This window comes from Dendrobates tinctorius, unplaced genomic scaffold (assembly GCF_039654945.1).
Source record: "Dendrobates tinctorius isolate UK_male_01 unplaced genomic scaffold, ASM3965494v1 ptg000103l, whole genome shotgun sequence".
NCBI lineage: Eukaryota > Metazoa > Chordata > Amphibia > Anura > Dendrobatidae > Dendrobates > Dendrobates tinctorius.
In genome coordinates this window covers 35,582,805-35,606,642 of record NW_027361771.1, presented here as the reverse complement: position 1 = coordinate 35,606,642, position 23,838 = coordinate 35,582,805, and the positions used below count along the sequence as shown (strand labels likewise).

At 42.7% G+C, this 23,838-nt stretch overlaps 1 protein-coding gene across 4 annotated transcripts in view; it reads right to left on the bottom strand.

Annotated features, from left to right (window-relative positions):
* LOC141100165 (uncharacterized) overlaps positions 1 to 23,838 on the bottom strand; it is a 51,398-nt gene that overhangs the window by 5,442 nt on the left and 22,118 nt on the right. The window contains exons 2-7 of one of the 4 annotated variants that reach the window (XM_073588443.1): positions 13,797 to 13,951; positions 7,733 to 7,893; positions 6,922 to 7,098; positions 6,713 to 6,836; positions 4,666 to 4,778; positions 4,493 to 4,574 (exon numbers count right to left, since the gene is read on the bottom strand). In XM_073588443.1, coding sequence (XP_073444544.1) covers positions 4,493 to 4,574; positions 4,666 to 4,778; positions 6,713 to 6,836; positions 6,922 to 7,098; positions 7,733 to 7,810 — 574 coding nt within the window. In that variant the 5' untranslated portion in view covers positions 7,811 to 7,893; positions 13,797 to 13,951. The remainder of the gene's footprint in view (positions 1 to 4,492; positions 4,575 to 4,665; positions 4,779 to 6,712; positions 6,837 to 6,921; positions 7,099 to 7,732; positions 7,894 to 13,796; positions 13,952 to 23,838) is intronic. The other 3 variants (XM_073588441.1, XM_073588442.1, XM_073588444.1) reach the window with 3 other exon arrangements.

The window sequence follows — 23,838 nt, the reverse complement described above, 5'->3', positions numbered from 1 at the left end:
TGGATTTTGGAGTGCAGAATTTGCCTAATTTCTTTTAGGGGCGAGGTGCTATAGCGCTTTTCCCCAGCCTTTGTACTACCAGTCACGTGGAAGCCCCTTATACTTCTGTTAATAGATGATAGAGCTGAGCGGGGACTTGCTTTTTTATGGACAGAAGCATTTGATGGGAACATTTTGGATCAAATTTATCCGGCGCTCTAAGCTGAGGACTTACATCTAAATCGCCAAGTGACGTGATCCAGATGAAACCCCCAAAGGATCCATTAACTATAATGCATCAGCAGAGTTAATCTGGACTCTGTACGGCCTCTGTTCAGAGGTACACAAAACTGTGGTGGATCGCGTTTTTATGCAAGTCTAAAAAGGCGTACACCGATGGATCATAGGGAATCTTCCATTTATGGTTCTGTCTGAAATACGTATTTGAGAGATTTACAAGAAAGTGCTCAGTGCAGAACGGAGGATAAATGTGAGCCGAGCCTTACTGCTATCTTTGGGAGGCAGAATGAACTAATCAACAGCAGGTGAAGAATTGGTTTATTTTTACGCCGTTCCTCGTGCGGTGTAAGTTATTAGATGACTTTATTCTTTGTGCCGATGTGATTACAGAGTTCCCAGATTTATATCAGGTTTTTATTATACAGTCATATGTAAAAGTTTGGGCACCCCTATTAATGTTAACCTTTTTTCTTTATAACAATTTTGGTTTTTGCAACAGCTATTTCAGTTTCATATATCTAATAACTGATTAACAGAAAATGTGCAATCTGCATTTTAATAAAATTTGACAGGTGCAAAAGTATGGGCACCTCAACATAAAAGTGACATTAATATTTCGTACATCCTCCTTTTGCAAAAATAACAGCCTCTAGTCGCTTCCTTTAGCTATTAATGAGTTCCTGGATCCTGGATGAAGGTATTTGTGACCATTCCTGTTTACAAAACAATTCCAGTTCAGTTAAGTTTGATGATAGCCGAGCATGGACAGCCCGCTTCAAATCATCCCACAGATGTTCAATGATATTCAGGTCTGGGGACTGGGATGGCCATTCCAGAACATTGTAATTGTTCCTCTGCATGAATGCCTGAGTAGATTTGGAGCGGTGTTTTGGATCATTGTCTTGCTGAAATATCCATCCCCTGCGTAACTTCAACTTCGTCACTGATTCTTGCACATTATTGTCAAGAATCTGCTGATACTGAGTTAAATCCATGTGACTCTCAACTTTAACAAGATTCCCGGTGCCGGCATTGGCCACACAGCCCCAAAGCATGATGGAACCTCCACCAAATTTTTCTGTGGGTAGCAAGTGTTTTTCTTGGAATGCTGTGTTTTTCAGCCTCCATGCATAACGCCTTTTTGTATGACCAAACAACTCAATCTTTGTTTCATCAGTCCACAGGACCTTCTTCCAAAATGTAACTGGCTTGTCCAAATGTGCTTTTGCATACCTCAGGCGACTCTGTTTGTGGCGTGCTTGCAGAGACGGCTTCTTTCGCATCACTCTCCCATACAGCTTCTCCTTGTGCAAAGTGCGCTGTATTGTTGACCGATGCACAGTGACACCATCTGCAGCAAGATGATGCTGCAGGTCTTTGGAGGTGGTCTGTGGATTGTCCTTGACTGTTCTCACCATTCTTCTTCTCTGCCTTTCTGATATTTTTCTTGGCCTGCCACTTCTGGGCTTAACAAGAACTGTACCTGTGTTCTTCCATTTCCTTACTATGTTCCTCACAGTGGAAACTGACAGGTTAAATCTCTGAGACAACTTTTTGTATCCTTCCCCTGAAAAGCTATCTTGAATAATCTTTGTTTTCAGATAATTTGAAAGTTGTTTTGAGGAGCCCATGATGCCACTCTTCATAGGAGAATCAAATAGGAGAACTACTTGCAAGTGGCCACCTTAAATACCTTTTCTCATGATTTGATACACCTGGCTATGAAGTTCAAAGCTCAATGAGGTTACAAAGCCAATTTAGTGCTTCAGGAAGTCAGTAAAAAGTAGTTAGGAGTGTTCAAATCAAGAAAATGATAAGGATGCCCATACTTTTGCACCCGTCAAATTTTGTTTAAATGCAGATTGCACATTTTCTGTTAGTACAATAAACCTCATTTGAATCCAGAAATATAACTGAGTCCATCAGTTGATATATGAAACTGAAATAGCTGTTGCAAAAACCAAAATTGTTATAAAGAAAAAAGGTTAACATTAATAGGGGTGCCCAAACTTTTACATATGACTGTATTTGGCTTCTGTCACACACACTAAAGGACGCTTTTTATTGCCAAAATTTCAGAGCTATAATTTTCCTATATTTATGCCGGCAGAGTCATGTGAGGGCTTGTTTATTGTGGCACGAGTTGACGATTTTAATGGTACCATTTTCGGGCACATGACTATTTTTGATTGCTTTCTATTCTGATTTTTGGGAGTCAGAACAAACAAAAACCAGCAAATCGGGAATTGTAGTTTTTTTTATGCCGTTTCACATGTGGCAACATTGATGAGACTGCTTTAGTCTTCGGGTCAGTAAGATTACAGTGATAACACATTTATATTTTTTTTATGTTTTTGTACTTTATACACAATTTAATAAGTTAGTAACAAATTTTATTAACTAACTTTTTTTTACATTGTCCCAGGAAGGGACATCAACTTCATACTGACAAATCACTGTTGTAATACTCTGCAATGCTTATGACATGCAGGGAGGAGGTGTATAAGCTCGTGCTCGGATCATGAGCTGACAGGCCATCATTCCTGGGTGACCCTGCGGCCATGTTTCGGCCCGAGGTCACCAACTTAATGCGATCGCATTGCTTTGTGCCGATGGGAGCACAGAGTGAGCTCCCTCCCTGTGCGATGCCTCACTAAGTCGCTGTCACTATTGACAGCAGTATCAGAGGGGTTAAACAACAGCAAATTGGTGGCAGCACAGATCGTGGGCATTGCTGCATGGTGTCAGCTCTTATAGAGCTCACATCCACATTTGATAGTGGCAGCACTCAGTGTGAGCCCGCGCGATATTGGCACCGTAGATATACGGCGGTTTGCGGAAAAGCAGCTTTCGCAAAATAGTATATATACACAGCGCATGTTGTGAAGGAGTAAAAAAAAAAAAAAAAAAAAAAAAATGTTCCTGTGCCGAGATATTTTATAAATGTGCCAGTTATGTCAGTGTCTGACTATGCAGAGACAGTCTGATCATACCACATCTCCTAGGTAGGGGAGGATGCAAAACAGTATACAGCTAGGGCAGCAGGAGATCACAGCTGATTCTTTTTGTGAGGTAAAACATTTATACACCTTATTTTGCAGCCTATAAAAGATGCACCAGACCATAAGACCCACCCCAAATTTAGGGGTGGAAAAATAGGATTTTTTTTTTTTTTTAATAAAATGGTGATGCATCTTATGTTTTGCCAGGATGATGGCAGCGGTGGAGCGAGGTCACAGGAGACTGGGTCGCTGTTTAGGAGGCAGTTGAATTAGTGGGGTGATGCTGTGGGCCCCCATAAAATGTTGGCGCTGGTGAGCAGAGACCCCTTTTACAATTATTTCCCTGCAGTGGGCATTACGAAAATGGCAACCGGAGGTGGCGCATGCATAGATTGAGATCTTTGGAGATGAGATCTAGTCTCCCGAGATCCAAGTCTGCATATGTGCAGCCTCCTGCGGCCATTTTTCCAAAGCCCACAGCAGGAAAATATACGGCAAAGGGGACCCCGCTCACTAGCGCCAATATCTTATGAGATCTAAGGGCCTGCAGTATAGCCCCAATCCTGCCGCTGCCAGCCTCCTGCAGCAGCGACCCTCCATCACCACATCGGTTTATAAGACGCACCCCCATTTTCCTCCCAAATCCGAAAAATATGGTATCCGTTTTTAAACAATATTTTACCAAAAAGAAAGGAATCAACTGTGATCCCCTGCTGTATACTCTTTTCCTTCCTCCCCCGCCCAGGAGATGTGGTATATGCAAACAATGTTCCTGAACCGTTAGATCCAATTTCATAAAATTATTTCAGCACAGAAACATTTTCTTAAACACATCCAATTGTGATACTTATTATTCTAAGATCTATTGATCAAAATGTACTTTGTTCGTGGTAAAAACCCCTTTAAGCAATATTGTAAAGAAAATGACTACGTTAAGTTATTGCTGCTAAGCATAATTCAAAACATTTATTGATTCATGGGGTGTACTTAATATTTCACACACTTCAGCATTTTACCCTAGGTTTTGTTACAGAAATTTTAACACTGTAGTTTGTCATGCGTTGTCGTTCATCTGAGGTTGTATTTGCCTCATTTTAAGAATCTCAGGGCTAGATGTTTTTATTTTTATTATGTCCTGACACGTAAATGAACAAATGCAAAGAGAGCGTACACGGTTTCTTAATACTACATATCTGACAAGATGTGTATATTTTGGCAAGTGACAAAAAAGGTAATCTTCTCTATCTTTACTAAGAGTGCCCTCCACTTACTTTGCTGCTGGTCAGCCATCATATTCATATCCGCCTCTTCTTCATCTATAACTTCAACTTTGATATCAAGAAGATCTTCGCTCTAGTCAGGCAAAATAAAAAAAATATTATAGCACACAAAAATTATCGATCTAATGACCAATCATTTATGGTTTTCTAATATTTGGCGAGACCTCAGCACCATCTTCTTCTTGTTCCTGTGGGACACTGCAATTTTCCTCTGGACAATTCTGGGAATACAGGGTGCTGAGACAACTGTCTGGAGCATTTTTGTTACTGGATCCATCTGTAGAAAACACAGTGTTTAAATTTTTGATCATGGTCGGTGGCAGAGTGGTTGGGCAAAATGTAGGTGGCCCCTCAGATGTTCTCCTCTGTCCCAGAAAGTATTAAAATCTATAACCCACACTAGAGAGGGGGCATTTACCCTTCTCCCCCTGCCGCCTCCTCTGCTATACAGAATTGCAGCACGAGACAAGAGCTGGCAGTCTAAAGGGCCTGTCACACTAAGCGATATCGCTAGCAATATCGCTATAACGTCACTGGTCTTTGTGACGTTATAGTGATATTGCTAGCGATATCGCTATGTCTGATACTTACCTCCGACCGGCTCCCCCGCTGATTATCGCTGCTCGCGCGAGAACATCCTGCACCGTTTCTCTTCGTCAGCTTCCTGTGGCGCTGACGAGCGACGCGGGCGGGCGTCAGGATCGCCTCGTCTGACAGGTAAGTAACGACCGCTGCTATGTCGCTGGTGAGATCTGCCTGTGTGGCAGCTCACTAGCGACCACTTAGCGATGCACCAGCGATCCTGACCGCATCATATCGCTGGTCGGGATCGCTGGTGCATCGCTAAGTGTGACAGTACCTTTAGCTGCCTTATATGTGAAACTTTGCAATTCACATATAGGGAATAACTAGCTGTTATGTAGATTGGAGACGTGAATCCTGCTAATTAACATGCAGGCAGCCCCTTTTTAAAGTGAAGGACCCTGGAAGTACCAAGGTGACTTAACGAGGATGTCTATTGTGCATGGACAAAGAGTTGCAGATTAGACAAATCATTAAGACGTGAACAGCTTCTTAAGAGGGTTGAAGCGAATATCTCACACCCTTTAGAGATAGTTATGGAACTGGTAGAAAAGAATGAACATTGGAGCTTGTATAAATTTGATAGTGATGGGACACACATTTTCAGCTTCAGGGATAATCAGGGTGGAAGATGCACATTTATTCATAACTGTAACCCCTGCCTGTAAGCCACAAAACCATAGTGGCCAGATAAATAACAGGCATGTCATGTGTGATCTATTGGGAAATGTAAAATCCTGATTAAAAACATGGCAGCGATCTCGAACTTCTGCGATCATCAGGAGTGACGTTAATCAATTAAGTCGAGAATTTCATAGAATCCTGAAGGGCCGAGGACAACCCGGCCCATGTGCAGTCATCATGGGAGGGGGTGGCATGTAATTCAGATACTAATTAAAGGGTCAAGACAAATTATGATCTGTGTTCAATGCTAAGGAAGACACATCAGAGTAGGCTTGATCCCATTAATCAGATGTTTTAAATCAGATTGCTTCTGTCCACTAACTAAATCAGCTCTGTGATACATGTAGTAAGTCTTCTGTTAAACCCTTTTTATTTTCTGTCATTGTATATGCTGTACTGTTTTGACCCCGGCGCAATATCTTTTGTACATATTTTTTTTTAAACACTGCTTATCCTTAGGATTAAATATAAAATCTAATAATTCTGCTCCTTTTGTTCTGTATACCGTGCCTAGTAGCCATATGAAATTTACTAAGCGTCCATTTGGCCGGAACATAAAAAAAAAAATCCACACCACTGGTGGTGGCAGCTAATCTTTCTTGGGTTATTGTGGATTTCGCAGTGACTGTATTGGAGGTATATACATATATTCCATGTGTTGAAATCGGAAGTGTATATTCCATACAGTCACTTCGTTCCCCAATAACCAGCCTATTAGTGGAAGCAAACTGCAGCCTCCTCTGTTAATTGGTCAATCAAGCAATTGTCTACATGATAGGGGGCAGCAGAAAGTTGTTCGATACAAAGAAAACAGCAGGTGGTTCTGTGCGACCTTCCTGAGCTGCGATCCTTGACAAATTGGTGGCAGTGGTGGGATTCTGAGAGATCCCCCCAGTGTTCCCTCCTTGACATCCTCCATTTACTATAAATGAGAAATCCTCTTACCAGGGGATGTAAGTGGATGGTGGTCCGTCACCAGAATATTCATGTACAGATCCTTGCGTTCTTCTAAATACTCCCACTCCTCCATGGAGAAATGAACAGTGACATCATGACACCTTATAGGAATCTGACACACAATGATACAGTCATCACCCAGACACATCATCCCTTATGTTACTGTATAATGTCCTAGTATTCCCAGCAGCGCTCACCTCTCCACTCAGCAGCTCAATGATCTTGTTGGCGAGCTCCATGATCTTCTGATCATTTATCTGTGAACGAGGTAAAGGTTCTATGATGGAGCTCTGGGTCCTGGTACAGGTTCCTAACACTTGATGACTACTAGGAATCACACATTTTCCCGGTGTTTTTTTTACTACAGTGTAATCCTGTTCATAGAAAAAGCAAAAGGTTAATATCACTATATAATTAAAAATAAAAATTATAATTATTTAGTGCCATCATATTACGTAGCACTTTACAATGTTAGAAGGGAATTATACAGACAATAAGGACATTACAGAACAAACATAACTCAGAAATCCAAAAGGAGTGAGGGCCCTGCTTGCAAGCTTACAATCTATGATGAAATAGGGAAGACATGAAAGGTAAATGGTAAAATGTGCTTATATTGTACAATACAGCCATAATATAATAAATAGGTTATGCACATAATGCTGCATGAACTGGTCGCCAGCCAGTAGGTGTATAGTACAGACACAGAGTGCTATTAAGATAATGTGTGCAAACTGTAAAGCGCTGTGGAATATGTTAGCGCTATATAAAAATAAAGATTATTGTTATTATTATTATTATTATTATTATTATTATTATGTGCATGGAGGGTGTGAGAACAGATGCTATGAAGGGGTCATGATTTGAACAAAAGTTTGTATGGGTCAAAACCATAGGCCAGTCTAAAGAATTGAGTTTTTAGGCCACACTTCCAGAACACCTTACCACCCCAGTCAAGTCTGTGTTTTATTCACAGGTAAGAGTGATGTCATGCAACATAATCCTCACCTCTCCGGTAAGGAGGTATAGAATCTCCAACGTAAGGTTTACAATACTGACAGGAAGCATGTTCTTCTGCTTGCCCATCCTAAGGGGATCTGTCAGAAAATGGTCTATTGTCTTGTGGAGAAGACGAGACTTCAGCTGAAAAGTGTCTGCACTAGAAGAACCTAAATAGTGAAATGCATAAAACACACAGTGAGAAACAATCCCACATGTGAAATCATACTAATTTAGGATTATAAAGTAAAACATTGTAAGAAAGTTAGGGGAAGTGATTTTTCTTTACTTTGCTACATACAAGAAATAAGTACAGAACCTGGCATCATGGAGAAAATGACAAGTCACCAACAGAAGCCATTACTTAAACACCAAGGTTACTTATAGGTAGCCGTTTTTTCCGGAACCCATGACAGCACACCTGAGATGGATCCGCCCAGCCAGGACAGGAAACCTACTGAAAATAAAAGGGCGGTACCTCTCTCTCTTCAGTCGGGTTACAGAGCATGAGAGACTCTCCGGTTAGTTCACACAGCAAACTATCACCACATTATATCAACAAAAGGCACCTAAACTATATTGTGGGGGGGGGGGGGGGGGGAGAATATACAGGTGCTGGCATGGGTTCCGGAAAAAATGGCTACCGGTAAGTAACCTTGGCGTTTTACCTTCACCTATGACAGCACACCCAAGAGGTTTTTGGAGAAATGAAAACACCTTAGGGAGGGACCACTGCTTGCTTTTACCAAAGGTTACATCAGCCGAGGAGGACAAATTCAGTCGGTAGTGTTTAAAGAAAGTAGATGGTGAGGACAAGGTAGCGGCCTTACAGATCTGATCAATCAATACCTCCGCCTTTTCTGCCCAGGAAGTAGCCACGGCTCTGGTGGAGTGAGCCTTGATGCCTTCAGGAACCGGAGAACCACTCGCAGAGTAGGACAAGCTAATGGCCTCCCAGTTCCATCTGGCAATGATACCTTTATATACCCCATACCCCTTTCTGTTATCCTGGAAGGCTACAAATAGGGACTGATCTTTCCTCCATTGACTAGTCACAGACATGTATTGTAACATGGACCTCCTCACGTCTAAAGTATGGAATTTTTCCGCCCCTGGATTTTTAGGGTCATCACAGAATGAGGGCAAGGTGATCTTCTGGCTTCTATGGAATTTAATAACTACCTTGAGATTAGGACCAGATCCGGCCTGTCCTCAAACACTTGTGTGTATGGGGGGCATATAGACATGGCTCGTTTGTCACTCACCCTATGGGCTGATGTTAAGGCCACTAGCAATACCGTTTTAAGTGTGAGGAATTTCGCCGACAACTCCTGTAAGGGATCGAATGGATCCCTAGCTAGCGCCTCTAGAACTAGGTTCAGGTCCCATGGAGGAATTTTCAGAACTATAACTGGTCTAGATCTACTACAGAATTTAATAAATTGGGACACCCACCTATTGGATGGTAGGTTGCAATTATACAAGGCACCCCAAGACCGACACCTGTACCATGAGAGCATTAGTTGCTAACCGTATTTGCAATCCGAATGTAGAAATTCTAGAATAGCCCCTACTGGAGCTTCATCCCCCAAAAGGTTGTCCTAAAAACTCCAAGAATTTCTTCCATGTTCTACCATAGATTATCTATGTAAATCGGGTTCCTACTCTTCAACAGGGTGGAAACGAGCCCTGGTGAGAACCCTTCTCGACGCAGAAACGCCCTCTCAAATTCCATGCTGCCAGATGGAAGCCCTTCACTTGAGAGTGGCACACTGGTTCCTGGGTAAGCAGGTCCGGAATCTCTTGTAGAATCCATGGATCATTAACAGACATCCAGCTTGGAAGGGAGAACCACGGTCTCCTCGGCCAAAATGCAGCAATGAGAATTACTCTCGCCTGATCCTCTCTGATCTTTCTCATGACAGCTGGAATCATTGCTATCAAGGGAAACACATAGGCCATGCTGAACTTCCAGGGTATCTGAAGGGCATCTACCACAAACAAATTTTCCCTTGGATCTAACGAGCAGAAGTTCTTCACCTTCCTGTTGTGCAAACTGGCAAAGAGGTCTATCTCTGGCCTGCCCCATTAGCTGAAACTCTCTAGGGTTTAGAGACCATTCTCCTTGTGTTTCTTGCGAATCAGGTAGTCTGCTTTCGCGTTTTCTATACCCTTTATGTGAAGTGCCGTGAGAGATAGCAGGTGTTGTTCTGCAAGATGGAACAGGATGCTGGCTGCCCCCAAAAGGGATTGGGACCTCGTTCCCCCTTTGTAGTTGATATAAGACACCACCGCACGATTGTCCAACATAACTTGGGCATGGCGAACATGGAGAAAATGTCTTAAAGCCCTTTCCACAGTCCACAGCTCATTTACTTTTGAACCCTGATCCCCTACTAGAGAAGACCAGGTTCCCTGCACTGAGTGGGACCTTAGATGTGCTCCCCATCCCGTACCACTTGCATCTGTCGTGATCACATCATCCACCACTGGACCCCTGATGCTAAATGCTCCTTTACAGTTCACCAGGTCAGGGAAACTAAGGAAAGATGTATTTTTCCCTCTAAATGTCCTTTCAACGACCACTGTGCCGACAGGATCTCCCACTGTAGCTGCCATAGGTGAAATTGTGCCCAACCTACTGCTGGTATACAGGATGATAGGGATCCTAGCAGGGACATCGCCTTTCTCAGTGTCATTACGGGCTGCTATATTGCTGACAGTGTCAGTTCCATTATTTTGACTATTTTGGTCTCTGGTAGGAGACACATCTGGGACTTGGAGTCCAGAACCAACCCGAGGAAGGATTGTATTTTTTCTCGTGCTAGCCTTGACTTGAGGGTATTTACCACCCAGCCTAGCTCTTTTAGGATCATAGTACTTCCTTCATTTGATCTACACAGTGATCTCCCGAACTCCCAACTATAAGGAAGTCGTCCAGGTACGAGATGATAACATCCTGAAAACGAAGGTAGGACATCACCTCAGACATCACCTTGGTAAACACCCTTGGAGCTATTGCCAGACCAAATGGGAGGGCTGTATACTGGTTGTGCCTGACCTGTCCCTGGACATAGAGCTACCCTTAGGAACTTTTGATGGTCCTGATGGATTGGGATGTGGTATATAGGCATCTTTCAAGTGTATGACCGTCATGAAGCAGTCCTGGAACAACAGCTTTACAGCAGTGTTTACCAACTCCATCTTGAAGGAGTAATTCACCACCCACCGGTTGAACTTCTTCAGGTTGACAATAGTTCTCAGAGAACCGTCTGGCTTCTTTCCTTTTCCTTCGGAACTTCTCGTAGAACCTGCTCCTGCACCAGTCCCAAAACCTCCACGACTAGTTGTTCTCCTGGAAACTTCCTGAGGGGTGTTAAAGGGAATCTGTCACCTCATTTTTGGACTATCAGCTGCCAGTACCGCCATCAGGGGCTTATCTACAGCATTCTGTAATGCTGTAGATAAGCCCCTGACGTAACCTGAAAGATAAGAAAAACAAGTTCGATTATACTCACCCCGGGGCAGTCCAGGTCTGGACCGATGGGTGTCGCGGTCCGGTCCGGCACCTCCCATCTTGTAGCGGTGACGTCCTCTTCTTTGCTTCCCGTCGCGGCTGGGGTGACAGATTCTCTTTAATATAAAAGTCTATCGGGGTGGACGGATGAAGTTTATCATTAGGCCCTCCCTGGTGATACTCAGAACCCAACGACTGGGGGAGATGTTCACCCAGGCAGAGAGAACATCCCCCTTCCTCTGACGTCATTGGGGGGGGGGGGGGGGCTTTTTTGACAATGTAGAGGGTCCTCTAAACCTATAAACCAGACCCCTTTTTGTGTTTAAGTCCCAGCTATTCCTTTCTCCAGGGGAACAACCGCTCTTCTAAGATGTCCTCCAGCTTCTGACCAAAGATAAACGGATCGTCAAATGGAATGGAGCAGAGTCTATTTTTCAAAGACAGGTCACCTGGACACCCTTTTAGCGACAAGGCCCATCTAGCAGTATTAGATAGGCCTGTCGCTCTAGCTGCCAACCTCACCGAATCTGCTAGGAAGGCCACTGGCCCTTGCACCAGAGTCATATTGGCCAACGTGGTGGTTGTGGTGGAGTCGTCCCCACCGGATTGTGAGGCCTCAGAATCCATGATAAGCACCCGGTCTCTTTTGCCTCCTTTTTTCAAGGCAGACTTCAGAGAACCTTTTACTTTCGCCCTGATTGTGGCCCTAAGGCTCGTGGTGAAGTCAGGGGTCTCTTCCCGTATTGGTTTTTGTATACAGTCAGAGATCCTTCTGCCACTGAACTGCCAGCGGTGTTTTGCAAAGAGCACAACATTCTTTATTCTTTACTTTAGCACTAGCCTTCCTCGGCACCTGGTGATTAAGCAGAAAATGGCCCCCCACTACAACAAAGTGACATTCTCGTAGATCACTCACCACCCGCTGTCAATCAAGGGTACCGGATTCGGAGGCTTATCAGGGGTACGAACGTCCCTCCTGGATATTAAGGAGTCCCGTGACCTCTGGTCGGGAAGGCTGCCACTCCAGCTGCTGCTCCTCTTAGTGCGCTCCAGCTGGTGACCAGGCACAGAACCTGGTGAGAGCTCCTGCTGCTTCTGTCCACCGTGATGCTCCATAATGGGGAGCTTGCGCCTCTTCTGTGGTCATCCCTCCTTAAGAGGGATCCACTGCGCTCTCCGCCACCTCCGATGCCCTCCCCCCCCCCACCCCGCTGGGATGCGTCCAGAATCCACGCGCCCCGGCTGACACACCCGCTGATGTCACACGGGCGCACCCATTCCCAGCGCGGTCCCAGAACCCCAGCTCACTATGGAGCGGCGGATATCAGCAGTCGCAAAAGAGTAGCTGGACCCCTGACTGTGCCGCCCCATGCACGTAGAGGCCCAACAGGACCCATGGATGGTGCTTCCACCACTTGAAGGCCGGCATACAGGCATTCTGCCTGTTCTTTCAGTGCCGGGATAGGCGTGGGTGAATGAATAAAGAAAGGTCTTCCAACAACGGTTTTCAGCGCGAGGGTTCCCGTCAGGACAGGAAACACAACTAAAGCGAAGGAAAGGTACCGCCCTTTTATTTTCAGAACGTTTCCTGTCCTGGTTGGGCGGATCCCTCTTTCAGGTGTGCTGTCATGGGTGAAGTGAAAATAAAATTAGGGAAGTTGTGGAGCAGTTTCATAAAATGTCCTGCCAACAAGTTTGCTGGTGCGTGACAATAAAGTAGTGTTACTACAATAATGAAATTTAACTGGGGGTATTGTTTTCTCTATAAAAAAAAAAAAAAAAAAAAAAAAAAAAAAGATTGTGAGATGATCATTTTTTAACAAGTACAAGAAGCCGATTTCTGAAACTCGTCATGGATATTGGTGACCACCTTTGCCTTCAAAACGGCACAAAAATCTTCTAGGTGCACATGCAGTTTTTGAAGGAACTCCGCAACGAGGTTGTCCCAAACATCTTGGATAACTAATCACAGATCTTTTATGGATGTAGACTTGTACAAATCCTTCTGTCTCTTCATATACTTCACAGACTATGCTGAGATCAGGGCTCTGTGGGGCCATATTCATCACTTTAAGGACTCCTTGTTATTCCTTACAGCAAAAATACTTCTTAATGACATTGTCTGTGTGTTTGGGGTCGTTGTCCCGCTGCAGCCTAAATTCGGAACCAGACGCCTCTGTGTTGATATTACATGATGGATTAGTATCTGCCTGTGTTTCTCAGCTTTGAGGACAGCATTAATCATCATGCTTCACTGTGTCCTGCAGACACTTATTATCGTACTGTTCTACAGCCATTCGTCAAAAAAACTGCCTTCTGTTATAGTAAAATATTTCACATTTTGACTTGACTCCAGAGCACCTGCTGCAATTTTTTCTACACCTCAGTTTTTTTGTTTTTTTTTGTTGTCACGCAAAGTTGAGATACTTGGTCTTGTTTCCAGGTCACGGATGCGGCTTTTTGGCCACAATTATTACAGGAAGGCCACTTCAGACCAGACCTCTCCGAACAGTATACGGGGGTAGATGGATCCCACTGGCTGTTGACAATTCTGACCTGATGGCACTGCTGGGCATCTTCTGAATTTGAAGGAAAGTAAGCAGGATGGACCCAATTCATGATTTTCAATTTATTGAAAGTCACTTTTGCTTTCTGTCTTGTGGTACTCGTTGACTTTTTTTGCGCCAAATTCTTCAAAATGGCGCACGTTCCTGAAATTAGTAAAGAATCAAAAATGCTATTTACTTTTGTCTTTAACGTTTTCAACACCAAAATTCACAGATCCAAGAAAAAAAAAAAAAAAAAAGGGAAACTTAGGCTGTGTGCACACGATGCAGATTTGCAGCGTTTCCGCAGCGGATTTTACCGTGCAGAAACGTTGCATATCCGCATTGTGATGTACAGTACCTTTAAAATGAATGGAAAAAAAAAAAAAACGCTGTGCAGACGCTGCGGATTTTTCCGCGCGGTTTTCCTGCGGTACAAAATCCGCAGCATGTTACTTTTGTGCGGTTTTCTATCTCCCCTGTCACCAAATCCGCAGGGGGAAACCCGCAATGGAAAACCGCACAAAATCGCGTGAAAAATGGAAGAAATCCGCAGGAAAAATGCAGGTCATTTGACCTGCGGTTTTCTTCCATTCTGCACGGAAAAATCCGCAGGGCTCAAAACTCCGTCTGCACTCAGCCTTAAAGTGCTACAAAATATATAAAGCTTAAAAAAGAAAAAGCGCGAATACTAAAAATCACTTCAGAAAAAAATCAGGAATAGCAATGATGAATCAGTGCTGATGTGTATCAGCTGCTGTATTAAGTTTCCCTGGCCGAGCACTGTGTCTACAGTCCTCGGTGTCAGGCTGTGGAGTCGGAGTCTGTGCTCATTTTGGTGGAGTCGGAGTCAGTATAAAATGGACCGACTCAGTCTCCTAAAATATATAATAAATTGGGTACAGTAGTTCAATGTAGAATGTGCTGAATATTTTTTCATAGGAATTTGGGAAAGTTATGAAATGTCCTATAAATAGCTGTTCTATTCCTGATCTAAGCAGGGCTGTGGAGTCGGTAAGCCAAACCTGCGACTCCGACTCCTCAATTTCCCTTACACCGACTCCAACTCCGACTCCACGACTCCGACTCCCACACATATTGCTTATATTTAAGTGAAAAATTTATTGTAGTACAATGTGAACCTCAGACATTTAATCATTTTTATGATCCAATAATCAAGATATTTATATAGAACAGAATATATATTGGTGTACTACCCGGTTTTCATTCTTTTTGGTACAGATACGATATGGATAGACAGATATGGATAAATGGATAGATAGAGCAGATTTCTAATCTGCTTTTGCTATTGAAAACATTATCTATGAGCTCAAAAACCTTTCAGGTGATGCAGTTTTTTAAAAAGATGATCTGCTTTTGCAGCTGAAAAACGTATCCTCAAAAAACACAGGAAAAACGCTGTGTGAGAATGTAGCCTTAGATCAGGAATATAACAGCCATTTATAGGACATTTCATAACTTTCCCAAACTCCAATGAAAAAATATTCAGCACATCCTGCATTGAATTACTGTACCCAATTTATTATATATTTTAGGAGTCGGAGTCGGTCCATTTTATACCGACTCCAACTCCACCAAAATGAGCACCGACTCAGACTCCACAGCCCTGGATCTAAGGCTACATTCATACAAGAACGGTTCTTTTGTAACGGACAATGCTTTAAACATGATAAGTACAATTAAACTGATGAATGAGAGTAATGAACAACAGCTGGAAGAAAATTTAGGATTCAATATGTTTGAGATGGAAGGCCACAGTGCTGTTCATGTAACTGAGGAACAGATATTACAACAGAAAAACAGCAAAATTAAACTGTAGAAATAGATGATCTTGTTGAAGCTGCTTCAAAACACTTTCCTATTCATCACATGTGCTGTGTTGTGCACACGCTGAAGCTGGCAATAAGAGATAGTCTGCAAGAGGGACATGCTGGAAATCTGATTGGAAAAGTGAGGAAATTGGTTAGGCTAGTTTCACACTAGCGTATCTTCACGCAGCGCACGACGACGCTAAGCCCCGCCCCCTCCTCCCTACTATCGCACAGCGGTGCATAGGGTGCGCAGACCGTGCGCTGGCCGTGCGCTAGTAGGATTTTTGCGTGCGCTGTGCACTTTTGAAGGTGTGCCGGGAGCACCAAAATGCAACATGGTGCGTTCGGCGCACCTTCAAAAGTGCGCAGCGCACGCAAAAATCCTACTAGCGCACGGTCTGCGCACCCTATGCTAAACATAGGGTGCGCAGATCCCATGCAGATGACCGGAGGGGGCGGACAGGGGGCAGGGCTTAGCGGCGCCGTGCGCTGCGTGAAGATACGCTAGTGTGAAACTAGCCTTATTGCCGCCAGAACCCCAAAAATTGATTCCATCTTGGAAACGTGCTGGGAAAGGGGCAGTTGTCGATCAAGCCACTCGGCGGGGCAGCACTTATTTAATGATTGAGCGATTGCTTGAACTAAAACCGTTTCTTATAGATATGATGAACCCTCAGGTAACCCTAAATGAAGGTCAACTGGCACAGGTGGCTGAATTGAAGGAATTGCTTAATCACCCATTTATCGTGACTAAAAAATTACAAGCTGAGGGTTTAACTCCTGGGATTTTCATAAGGGAGTGGAAGAACTTGCTATTTTGCCTGTCCCAAAGAGGAGGTTTAATCGCAGATGGCATTTCTGCTTCAATGAAACGGAGAGAGACACAGCTATTGGAAAATAACATTTTTCTGGCAGCTGTTTATGTGGACCCAAGTCATCATATACTGCTTGATGATCAACAGCTTACTAAAGGAAAAGAACCTCTGACTGAGGTAGTAGTTAGGATGAGTGGACTACAGGAGGACTGCCAGGTGCAAGAGGACTTGGGACCTGACAGTGCTACTGCTGCCATATCTTCATCCTCATCAGATGAGGAGTTTGACTTTGACAAGTATTTGGATGACATAGAGCAGGCAAAGCGTTGCCGCAAGGAAAAAGATTTCACTCTGTCTCCTATAGCAAGAAGATTGACCATATTTCACCAAAATGTTTCACTTGCTCTCAAAGAAATAGAAAAATTCAAACGTTCATGAAAACTGACTGTGCATGAGGCAATTCCTTTACACCCGGAAATTGTTAGAGATGTTGCCCATGTGGTTACGGCTTTGCCTCCAACCCAAGTTAGTGTAGAGAGGTGGTTCTCTGGCCTTAAAATTACTAGGTCAGATTTGAGGTCCTCTATGAAAGAGGATCTGATGGAGGCAATTCTATTTCTTAGAACAAATTCATAGACTGCACAAATGTTATTTAGTATGCTTTTGTTGAAAACTTTTTTTTGCCACTTACATAGTTTATTACATAGTGAATATATTTTTTTTTTTTCGATATTACATAGTGTGTTACATATTTACAGTTTAATAGTTTTTTGTATTCTAAAGTTGTATTCCAATAAATATAGATTATGTTCTAAATATCTTGATTATTGTATCATAAAAATGATTAAATGTCTGATATTCACATTGTACTACCATAGATTTTTCACTTAAATATAATATATGTACAGTTGTGGCCAAAAGTATTGACACCCCTGCAATTTTGTCAGATAATACTCAGTTTCTTCCTGAAAATTATTGCAATCACAAATTCTTTGTTATTATTGTCTTCATTTAATTTGTCTTAAAAGAAAAAAAACACAAAAGAGAATGAAGCAAAAAGCAAAACATTGATCATTTCACACAAAACTCCAAAAATGGGCCAGACAAAAGTATTGGCACCCTCAGCCTAATACTTGGTTGCACAACCTTTATCCAAAATAACTGCGACCAACCGCTTCCGGTAACCATCAATGAGTTTCTTACAATGCTCTGCTGGAATTTTCATAGAATCGTAGAGTTGGAAGGGACCTCCTGGGCCATCTGGTCCAACTCCCTGCTCAAAGCAGGATTCGCTAAATCATCCCAGTCAGATGTCTGTCCAGCCTCTGTTTGAAGACTTCCATTGAAGGAGAACTCACCACTTCTCGTGGCAGCTTGTTCCACTCATTGATCACTCTGTCAAAAAGTTTTTTCTAATATCTGTGTCTCCTCCCATTCAGTTTCATCCCATTGCTTCTAGTCTTTCCTTGTTGTGCAAATGAGAATAAAGTTGATCCTTCTACAATGTGACAGCCCTTAAGATATTTGTAGACAGCTATTAAGTCTCCTCTCAGTCTCCTCTTTTGCAAACTAAACAATCCCAAATCCTGCAACCTTTCCTCATAAGACAGGGTTTGCAGACCGGTCACCATTCTGGTTGCTCTTTTCTGAACTTGCTCCAGTTTGTTGATGTCTTTTAAAATGTGGTGCCCCAAACTGGACACAATATTCCAGGTGAGGTCTGACCAAAGAGGAGTAGAGGGAAATAATGACTTCACGTGATCTAGACTGTATGCTTCTGTTAATACATCCTAGAATTGCATTTGCCTTTTTTGCTGCTGCATCACACTGTTGACTCATATTCAGTCTGTGATCTATTAGTATACCCAAGTCTTTTTCACATGTGCTGTTGCTTAGGCCTATTCCTCCCATTCTGTATATGCTTTTTTCATTTTTATTGCCCAGATGTAGTACTTTGCATTTTTCCATGTTAAAAACCATTCTGTTAGTTGCCGCCCACTTCTCCAGTTTATTTATATCTTTTTGAATCCTCTCTCTCTCTTTAGTATTAGCTATCCCTCCTAGCTTTGTGTCATCAGCAAATTTAATCAGTTTACCCTCAATTCCTTCATCTAAATCGTTGATAAAGATGTTGAGCAATACAGGGCCCAGGACAGAGCCCTGTGGTACCCCACTTGAGACATTATTCCAACTGGATGTGCAGCCATTTACGACTACTCTTTGGGTCCAATCACTAAGCCAGTTATGAATCCACCTAACAGTTGCCTTGTCCATTCCATACTTAGTCATTTTTTCAATAAGGATTGTATGAGATACTTTGTCAAATGCTTTGCTGCAGTCAAGATATACTATATCTACAGCATTTCCTTGATCCACCCAATCAGTGATTCCGTCATAGAAGGAAATTAAGTTAGTCTGACATGACTTATTAGTTACAAACCCATGCTGACTCTGTTTAATCACTTCATTATTATCCAGGTACTGACATACATGTTTAATAATTTGTTCAAAAGATCTTTCCTGGTATAGAAGTCAGACTAACCAGGCCTATAGTTGCCTGGGTCCACCTTCTTCCCCTTTTTGAAGATAGGAACAACATTTGCTCTTCTCCAGTCTTCTGGGACTTCTCCTGTTCTCCAAGAATTTTCAAAGATTATGGAGAGGGGTTCAAAAATTTCTTCTGCTATCTCCTTGAGTACTCTGGGGTGTAATTCATCTGGACCTGGAGACTTGAATTCATTTAGGTTAGCTAAGTGTTTCCTCACTATCTTTCTGTTTATAGATATCCTGGATTCTTCTATTCCCTTAATAGGACAGTGAAGAACAGTTGATGTTACATTTCCTTTCTGAGAGAAAACAGATGCAAAATAGGAATTTAAAAGTTCGGCCTTCTCAACATCCTGTCTTACCATTTCATCATTTTCATCCTGTAAAAATCCTATAGCATCTTTGACTTTTCTTTTACTTTTGACATATCCCCAAAATCCTTTATTATTGCTTTTGACATCTCTTGCAAGCCTCAATTCATTGTCAGCTTTAGTAATCTGATTTGTGCCCTGCAGGTTCTGCAGACAGCATTATATTCTTCTTTAGATATGCCTCCCTCTTTCCATTTTATAAACATTTTTTTCTTCCTTTTTAGCATGTGCTTAAGTTCTGTGTTCATCCATCCTGGCTTCCTTAAATGCTTCCTATTCTTCCCTCTTTTCGGAATTGTTAATTGTGCTTTGAGAATTTCATTTTTCAAGATTTCCCATCCTTCCTGGACATTTTTGTCTTTAAGGATATCCAGCCATTGGATCCCTCCAATTCTCTTTCTGAATCCCTTAACCCCTTCACCCCCAAGGGTGGTTTGCACGTTCATGACCGGGCCAATTTTTACAATTCTGACCACTGTACCTTTATGAGGTCATAACTCTGGAACGCTTCCATGGATCCCGGTGATTCTGACTTTGTTTTCTCGTGACATATTGTACTTCATGTTAGTGGTCAAATTTCATTCAAATAACTTGCGTTTGTGAGAAAAACGGAAATTTGGCGAAAATTTCGCAATTTTCCAACTTTGAATTTTTATGCCCTTAAAATCACAGAGATATGGCACCCAAAAAACTTAATAACTAACATTTCCCACATGTTTACTTTACATCAGCACAATTTTGGAACCAAAATTTTTTTTTGTTAGGGAGTTAAGGGTTAAAAGTTGACCAGCGATTTCTCATTTTTATAACACCATTTTATTTTTAGGGACCACATCACATTTGAAGCCACTTTGAGGGGTCTATATGATAGAAAATACCCAAAAGTGACACCATTCTAAAAACTGCACCCCTTAAGGTGCTCAAAACCACATTCAAGAAGTTTATTAACCCTTTAGGTGCGTCACAGGAATTTTTTTGAATATTTAAAAAAAAAAAAATGAACATCTAACTTTTTTTTCACAAAAAAATACTTCAGGTTCAATTTTTTTTATTTTACCAAGGGTAACAGGAGAAATTGGACTTCAAAAGTTATTGTGCAATTTGTCCTGAGTACGCTGATACCTGATATGTGGGGGGGGGGGGGGGGGGGGGGGGGGGACAACTGTTTCGGCGCATGGCAGAGCTCAGAATGGAAGGAGCGCCGTTTGACTTTTTCAATGCAAAATTGTCTGGAATTCAGATCGGACGCCATGTCACGTTTGGAGAGTCCCTGATGTACCTAAACAGTGGAAACCCCCTACAAGTGACCCCATTTTGGAAACTAGACCCCCCAAGGAACTTATCTAGATATGTGGTGAGAACTTTGAACCCACAAGGGCTTTACAGAAGTTTATAACGTACAGCGGTACAATTAAATCATATTTTTTCCACAAAAATGATTTTTTCACCCCAATTTTTAATTTTCCCATGGGTAACAGGACCCTAAAAGTTATTGTGCAGTTTGTCCTGAGTATGCTGATACCCCAAATGTGGGGGTAAACCACTATTTGGGCGCACGGCAGAGCTCGGAAGGGAAGCAGCGCCATTTGACGTTTTTGGCTGGAATTGAGATCAGACATCATGTCGCGATTGGAAAACCCCTGATGTACCAAAACAGTGGAAACCCCCCACAAATGACACCATTTTGTAAACTAGACCCCCCCAAGGAACTTATCTAGATGTGTGGTGAGCACTTTGAACCCCCCAGTGCTTCACAGAAGTTTATAATGCCCGGGCATGAAAATAAAAAAAAACGTATTTTTTCCACAAACATGATCAATTAGTCCCCAATGTTTTCATTTTCCCAAGGGTAACAGGAGAAATTGGACCCCAAAAGTTGTTGTCCAATTTGTCATGAGTACGCTGACACCCCATATGTGGAAGAAAACTACTGTATGGACACACGTCGGGGCTCGGAAGGGAAGCAGTGACGTTTTGGAATGCAGACTTTGATGGAATGGTCTGCGGGTGTCATGTGTGTTTGGAGAGCCCCTGATGTACCTAAACTATTGAAACTTCCCACAAGTGACCCCATTTTGGACACTAGACCCCCCACAGAACTTATCTAGATGTGTGGTGAGCACTTTGAACCCCCAAGTGCTTCACAGAAGTTTATAACGCTCGGACGTGAAAATAAAAAAAATCATTTTTTTCCCACAAAAATGATATTTTTGCCCCCAATTTTTTATTTTCCTAAGGGTAACAGGAGAAATTGGACCCCAAAAATTGTTTTGCAATTTGTCCTGAGTAGGCTGATACCCTATATGTTGGGGTAAAACACTGTTTGGGCACATGTCAGAGCTTGGAAGGGAAGGAGCACCATTTGACTTTTTCAACTCAGAATTGGCTGGAATTGAAATCTGAAGCCATGTTGCATTTGGAGAGCCCCTGATGTGCCCAAATAGTGGAAACCCCCAATTCTAACTCCAACCCGAACCCCAACACACCCCTAACCCTAATCTCAGCCGTAACCCTAGCCCTAGCCCTAATGGAAAAATGGAAATAAATACATTTTTTTAATTTTATTATTTTTCCCTAACTAAGGGGGTGATAACGGGGGGGGGGGGGGGGGTTTGATTTACTATTTATGGCGGTTTTTATGTTTGGCGGCTGTCGCACGCTAAAAGACGCTTTTTATTGTAAAAATAGTTCTTGCATCACCACATATTGAGAGCTATAATTTTTCCGTATCTTGACCCACCGAGTCATGCGAGGTCTTATTTTTTGCGGGACGAGTTGACGTTTTTATTGGTACCATTTTCGGGCACGTGACATTTTTTGATAGCTTTTTATTCCGATTTTTGGGACACAGAACAAAAACCAGCGTTTCATGAATTTCTTTTGGGGGGGGGGGGGGGTGCGTTTACACCGTTCCACGTGCGGTAAAATTGATAAAGCGGTTTTATTCTTCGGGTCAGTACGGTTACAGCGATACCTCATTTAGGTCTTTTTTTATGTTTTGTCGGTTTTATGCAATGAAAACTATTTTTTATAAAAAATAATTATTTTTGCATTGCTTTATTCTGCGAGCTATAACTTTTTTATTTTTTCGCTGATGATGCTGTGTGGCGGCTAGTTTTTTGCGGGACTAGATGACGTTTTCAGCGGTACCATGGATATTTATATGCGTCTTTTTGATCGCACGTTATTACACTTTTTGTTTGGCGGTATGATAAATCATTTTTTGCTTCGTTTTTTATTTTTATTTTTTAAGGGGTTCGCTAAAGGGGTTAACTAATGGGACAGTTTTATAGGGCGGGTCGTTACGAACGCGGCAATACCTAATATGTGTACTTTTATTGTTTTTTTGTTTTAAAAAAAATGGATTTGGGGGAATCTTTTTTTTTTGTAATTTGGCGATTTTTTTTTTAAATTATTATTTTAACTTTTTTTTTTTTATTTTATTAAATAGTCCCAGGTGGGACATCACTGTTCTGTGACAGATCGCTGATCTGTCACATCACAGATCACTGTGACAGATCAGCAGGCACTGAGGAAGCCAGCTTCCTGCAGGCCCGTCGCCATCTTGGATTCGGGGGCCTGCAGAAAAGGAGCCCCCGGCAGCAGCGCTGCACATTGAGCTGCCGTGGGGGGCTCAGGGAAGCACGGAGGGAGCCCCCTCCCTGCCGATGCTTCCCTTTAACTCCCGGTACACCGCGATCATGTTTGATCGCGGTGTGCAAGGGGTTAACGTGTCGGGGGCAGTCCGTGACCGCCCCTGACACATTGTGCCGGGTGTCAGCTGTGATAATCAGCTGACACACGGCCGCGATCAGCGGCGCTCACGTGGGCGCTGCTGATCGCGGTAGACGTACTATCCCGTCCATGGGCATAGGGGCCCGGGTCCCATGGACGGGAGAGTACGTCTGATGTCAGGAAGGGGTTAAAATCTGCCTTTCTGAAATCTAACCTTGACGTCTGAGTCTTCACAGGTCTTCCTCCTCTAGTTATCCAAAATTCTAAAATAGCATGGTCGCTACCTCCTAGGCTCCCAGCCACTTTTACCTCCTCAACCATTTCCTCCCTGTTTATAAGGATTAGATCCAAGGTAGCAGTTCCCCTTGTTTTCTCCCCTACCTTTTGGAAGATAAAGTTGTCAGCAAGAGAGGATAAGAATTTCCTTGACCTGTTAGTTTTGCCTGAGAGAGATTCCCAACAAATGTCTGGATAGTTGAAATCTCCCATGACAACTGTCATTTTTTGGAGAACTTGGCCATTTGATGCATAAAGAGTTCATCCATATCTTCAGCTTGCACAGGTGGCCTGTAGTAAATGCCTACAATGGTGTCCTTTCCATTGTTCTGTCCTTGTATTCTTACCCAAACAGTTTCCACAGAACTCCCAGTCTCTGAAGCTTCAATCTCTGTGCAGATATACACGTTTCTAACATACAATGCGACACCTCCTCCTCGTTTATCAAGTCTGTTTCTTGCAAATAAGTTGTATCC